Source organism: Pinus tabuliformis, chromosome 4_1 (genome assembly GCF_031772625.1).
Source record: "Pinus tabuliformis cultivar Carrire ecotype Pingquan chromosome 4_1, CPIR1, whole genome shotgun sequence".
NCBI lineage: Eukaryota > Viridiplantae > Streptophyta > Pinopsida > Pinales > Pinaceae > Pinus > Pinus tabuliformis.
This window is the reverse complement of record NC_142303.1, coordinates 333,302,133-333,308,485: the sequence shown is the minus strand read 5'-3', so window position 1 is coordinate 333,308,485 and position 6,353 is coordinate 333,302,133. Positions and strand designations below refer to the sequence as shown.

At 34.9% G+C, this 6,353-nt stretch overlaps 1 protein-coding gene across 1 annotated transcript in view; it reads right to left on the bottom strand.

Moving 5' to 3' along the window:
- Positions 1-296: 296 nt before the first annotated feature.
- LOC149175636 (polyadenylate-binding protein, cytoplasmic and nuclear-like) overlaps positions 297-6,353 on the bottom strand; it is a 28,421-nt gene continuing 22,364 nt past the window's right edge. Inside the window, 4 exon segments of the mRNA XM_089421187.1 lie at positions 297-651; positions 653-1,036; positions 1,038-1,478; positions 1,695-1,845. Coding sequence (XP_089277313.1) covers positions 297-651; positions 653-1,036; positions 1,038-1,478; positions 1,695-1,845 — 1,331 coding nt within the window.

Genomic DNA, 6,353 nt, shown 5'->3' with positions numbered 1-6,353 from the left:
CGACTGGACATGGGGACATCAAACATTGGTTGGTTTAGTCCATGAGGTGCTATCATGTCAATTGGATGAGATAATATAGGACGTTCCGGAGGTGGTACTATCCCAAGTGGATGATATAATATAGGACGTAGAGGAGTTGTTACCATGCCAATTGGATGAGATAATGTATAGCCTTTGGGAGCTGGTACTATATCAATTGGATGATATGATGTATATCAATTGGATGATATGATGTAGGACTTTTGGGATTGCACATGGGGACATGGGCACGAGCTGTTGGTTCAATGCCAATTGGATTAGGCAAATGGGAGAAATGAGACTGTAGTTTTTCTCTTCTCTCCTCTTTTTGTTGGGAGAAATGAGATTGTAGCTTTTCTCCTCTCGTCTTTTTGTTGAGCCAAAGCAACATAAAGAGGCTTGCCCAGGACAACTTTCTTATTCATTTCTACCAAAGTTCGGGATGCATGATCAGGAGATGAAACTGAGACAAATCTTGAACCTTTACTATGTCCATGAAAATCCCTCATTATCTTGCATGAAGTGATTGTGCCATAAATAGAAAACAATTCTCTCAACTTGTTATCATCTATGCTATCATCCAAATGTTTTAAATAAAGATTTGTTCCAGATTGTTGTCTCAATTCAGATTTCCGCTTTTCGGACGTACCATTTTTTGCCATCAATTTTTTTTCCATTTAAATTCTCAACGCAGCTTGCGGCATCATCTCCATTCTCAAAATTAACAAATCCAAAACACTTTGACTTCCCTGCTGCATCTCTCATCACTACCGCACTGATAATTGTTCCATACTCATCAAAGTATTTCCTTAAATCTTCATCATTCATGGACTCTGATAAATTGTTCACAAAAACATTTTTAAACTTGCCTTTTCCATTTGTTTGTTCCTCTGGCTCTGGTTCCTTTTTCATTTGTTCTCTGTCCTTCTTTTTCGCCAACTTAGTTTGTTCTCTCTCTTCCTTTTTCCTAAATGCGCCAACATAAATGTGACTGTCATTTATCAAAGTACCATTTAATTGCATCTTGCGCTGTTTCGTCTTGCTCAAAATGCACAAATCCATATCCTTTAGATTGCCCTGATGCATCTGCTGCAATTTTGGAAGAAAGAATGGGTCCGAACACAGAGAATTTGTGATAGAGCGTTTGATTGTCTACTGCTTTGTGAAGATTTTTAATAAATATGTTTGCCGACCCACACTTGCGGATAGTGGGGTCACGCTGTGAGTACATTATCCGAATAGGCTTTCCATTAAGGGGTGTAAAATTCAAGCTGCGTAAAGCCTCTGTGGCATCTTCAGCAGTGCTGTAATTGACATAGCCATATCCCAGAGAAGTCTTGGTCATGGCATCTCTACAGATGCGAACACTGACCACCGGGCCAACCTGCTGGAAAAGTCGCTGAATCTGGGCGTCGCTAACATTGGGCTCCAGATCCCCACATACAGAGATTTGGGCCGTACTGATTCATTCGCTTTCTCGCTGCCCCCATTAGTAATAACTTGCTTACTGTTACTACCATTATTAATAACTTGATGATTCTCTCGCCCATTATTAATAACTTCACTGCCATTAACAACTGCGTGTTGTTCTACGGGTTGGACTTTAACAACTGCCATTTCTGCGAGTCTCACGGCAGAAAATCGATTCAATCGAGATAAAAATATTCAAAACCCACCACTGATGTTTTGATCTTTTGGTTCTTGGTGGCAGATTTATCGATTTTGCAATGTAATCAACTCCTTCCTTCGCACAACCTGTTTCAACGTAATCAACTCCTTCCTTGGCACAACCTGTTTCAACGTAATCAACTCCTTCCTTGGCACAACCTGTAGTGGTGATATACAACTCAATCGTGAGAGTGCGGCACCAGTTCAATCGTAGTGGTGATATATACATATTTAAATGGGGGTGGACGGAGCTTTATTCCAACTCTTGGGTTTTTCTTCATGAGTCGGCTAGCTGGCATTTGAATTGGAAATTTGAATTGTATTTCCAGCTATATTATTTTCGCAATATAGTTGGAAAACCCAATAAAAATTGTATTTTCGACATATCGCTGGAAAACTGAATAAAAATTGTATTTTCTCAAATTCAATAAAAAAACGTCATTATGAAAGTAAAAATTTGAACAACTTAATTTTAAGTTAAATTAATTAATATAGTCTTTAACTGAAGCACAAGGTAGAGATTGCAAATTATAGTCTTTAATTGAAGCACAGGACACAAATTGCAAATTATAGTCTTTAATTGAAGCACAGGGTAGAGATTGCAAATTATAGTCTATTTATATCACGGAAAATGACAACCATTTTATTTAATTTCTACAAATAAAACATGGTAAAAAACAAAAAAATTGGTTTACCACAAATAAAACAGGGTTAAAAACAAAAAAATTCTAAATTACAGAAATTGAAACAAAGGTAAATTTTATATTTTAAAAAATCTAAAACGCAGAGAAAAAATCATAACATAAATTTCTATATTACAGAATTTGAAACAGAAGTAAATTCTATTTTTAAAAACATTTACATAGGATTTAGTTTTGAGTTTTCATTCTTAGATTTTATTTTACATGTTTTCTGTAATTTGTCCCACATTTGTTTCTGATCATTCTAAATAAGAAGAGTTGTAACATCTTACAATAGAGAGGTCATTGTTGGAGATAAGTAAACATGGCTATTTCGCTTAAAAAAGATTTAATAATGTTTCTTTAAGGATTTGAATATAATGATGGTTATTTTCAATTTTTAAAATTTTGAAAAAATAAGTGTCTATATGATGCATACTCTTGAATTTTTTCTTCAGATCGATTTTTTCCCGTATCAAATTCGAATTCAAACTAGAATTCTAATTTGCTCCGTTAGACACGTGAAATAACAAAGATTAACTAGTTTCTTACTTTATATCATTTAATAAAAGATATAGGTTAAAGAGTTTGTTACTTTATATTATTTAATAAAAAGATATAATTTAATAGATTACAGAGTTTGTTACTTTATATCAGGTCCGTTTTCAACTCATTGCAAGGTTATTTTAGTATTTTTCCCTTTACACGTGCGTAACCTACATGTTTGTGGTGGAATAGAATTATTGATAAAACCCATGCATCTGAGTGACGAGTATGAGTTTGAGTATAAATTGGGGAGAAATGAGACTTTTTCCCTTTACCCGTGGGTAACCTACATGATTGAGGTGGAATGGAATTGGAATTGGAATTATTGAGAAACTTCATGCATGTGAGTGAGGAGTATGAATTGGGGAGAAAGCAGGTTGAAGTGTAAAGCTTCTAATATGTCATTTAGGATATGAAATGAAAAGACATAAAAGAAAAATGGTATTGATGGTAATTCTTTGTATTAGTAATAAGTAAATAAGTAGTTAAGTAAATTTGGCTTTTTATTAATATTTTATATAAATGATTTTTTTCTTATTAGTATGATGTAATTTGAACATGGCTATATGGTGTATAAATTTGCAGACATAGCATTAATAAAAGTTTAACTATTATGTGATTTGAAATATGTATGGTACTTTAAAGGAATTTGGTGAGCTATATCAACGCGTATTTTTAATCTAAAACCACTAAAAAACCAATAAAATAATTAAATTGATCATTGAAACCTTGGATTAAAGGCATACTATATAAGAATGTGACTAAATTTATAATTCAGTCCAATAAAAAGATGATTATTTATTGCATATATAATATTCAAGATGTAAGCTCTAAGGTGAAAAACAAGCTTGACTTTATAAGTGATACACTATAGCTACATACAATTGTAGGTTCATGGTCGAGTACATTTCTAAAGTCTGAGATGAAATTAGAGATCTACATAGAAACCAATATGTCCTTTTGAAAGTCATTTACCTCATGCCTTAGATCATGGTCCAAAACTCACATTAGTCTCTTATTGATCATATTTTATGATGCATTGGACCATGCTTATGTAACTTCAGTTGAAAGGTTATTTGATATATTACAATCATATTCCCACATTTGCAAGACTATGTAGTTTGAAGTCAACAGTTAGCCTTACTAATAATTTTATTATTATTTAAGATTAGTTGTTCAGTGTATCCTATGGTGTGGTGTGTTTACATAAGCTTCGTGTTGAAGACAAGCTATGAATTTATTTGATTTTGTTTGCAATTATTCACATAGATGGTCATATATTTGATTTTCCTTTTATATAAAACTTGCTTTCAAAATATTATCTTTAATAAAAGAAAAAATACAATTTCCTGCAGTAAAGCATAGTCCATTGTTGACCCCTTTCTACTAGAGGTGAACTCTCCTCTTTTCTTTTTATCTACTATGCTTTCAATATGCAAAGAAAGCAACTATAGTGATCCATTGATTGTAGCATAAACATTGGAGACACTATCATCTAGTTTATTTGCAGATGCAACAAAATTAAGTTCTATCCCCTGCCACATAGACTGTTGGGATAGGGTCCCCTAGGGTCGGTTTTGGGGCAAAAAGCCCAAGTTTTGATGTACAAAATTTAAAGTCTCCGCAAGTTGTGGTCGCGGAGCGCGTAGATAGTTAAAGTGTCATAAAGGGTTTTACCCTTCTGTTATGTAAGTTGAGTCAGCTTTTGAAGATCTATCCATGGCCCGCGCACCATGGGATTGTATAAATAAGTGTGTCTTAGGATGTCTAAGAAAAGTAATGAAGATTGTCTATGGGAGAAGTCTAAGGAGTTAGGGAAGAAGGGTAGAGGAAAGGCTTTGCAGCGGAGTGCGCAGAGGCCTAGAGTAGAGTCCGCAGCTGAGTGCGCAAGGAAGTCTTGAGTCTGTAAGCAGAACTGAAGTATTAATAAAGAGATTATTCCAGAAATTCTTGTGTTTTGTCTACTTACTTCTGTTTTATATGAATGCATTTTACACTATGATGAATGATGGGTTTATGAAATAATACTATATTGATGTGCGATTTTACATGATTTGCATTGTTGTATCAACGCAATTGATGTTAACTATTTATGAGAAGATTATCTTGTTGCATGCTAAAGTTATCGAAAACTTAAGCCGATCTGAGTAACTCCTGGGTTAGGAGTAGTCGTTGATGTGCATAAGTAGTCGATTCGCTTATTGAGGCTCCGCGAAAGACCGTTGCAAACGTTCGCGGAGGTATATAAACTAATTAAGGGAAGCATATGGATAAGCCCTAAAGGCTTATTGATCTGTGCGAAGGTAGATTTAGGGCATAAAATGACATTACACTGATCTCTAGGTGCGGAAACTTGGTTCCAACATACCCCCATACTGCTTCGGGTGAGGCTTCAGCTCGTGCTCTGTGGGAGATGCCGAAAGGGCCAGTAGTGTAGGGATTTGTTTAGAAAAACTAACTTTGAACTTGGGTCAGGAACCACTAAGCCAAAAAAAACATAACATGGTCTTTGCCAATACTAGCAAGTTAATTACCATCCAAGCTGAATTTCATTATCCAAATGGAGCCTTCATGAGCTTAGATTTCTTGAAACATGTAAAGTGTTGTTAATTCCTTGCACCACTTTCCACATTAATGGCACACTTTTATCTACCACAACATAAGTAGGAGAATATCCTATCATCTATACCAGAACTATGTATCCTTAATTTCTTTTAGAAGAAGTGACCCTCTCATCATTTCTCTTCTTATCTTTGGTACAACCAAATTTTGTGGGAAATTTTAATAGCTTTTAATCGAGACCATTTTTTTTTAAATTGGAAACTAAGCCTTTCATTTGAGTTAGGATCATTTTTCTTCTTTGCTTATTTCACACTTTGTTGTTGCATAAGTTCTTGGAAAATAAGAGAAATCCACACATCTCTCTCAAACTCCTCAATAATTTGTTGTTTGTTAGTTTCCACATCTATGAGCTTGTTCCCCATGCCATCTTCACCTACCTCATTCAAAATAAACTCCTTTCCATTGTATATATTATTTATCTTGCAAAAAGGCCCTCAATTGTTATCTATGTGAGAGTTAATGTGTAATATTCCAAGTGTTAGCACCTAAATCTGCCCTAGGCTGAAGGAAGGCAAAATTCAGGGTAACCACAAACCACACTCAGTCTGGTAGCTAGCCATACCAGAACAGGAGAGGGCTCTCTCTGAGTCACGCTCAGTGAATAGATAAGCAAAAAACAGTGTGAGATGACTTACAATGAAATATTGATCTTAGGCTAGTAAGTGAATATGGATACAAGAAACAATTTTTATGAATGACAGAGCTTCTGGGATGGTATGGGACCAACGGTCAGCAAAGAACAGAGAATTTAATACAAAGGCACAGATTACTTCGTGAGGCAAGGCAGGCGGAAAGTGTAGCAATTTAGTTTGAAATAAC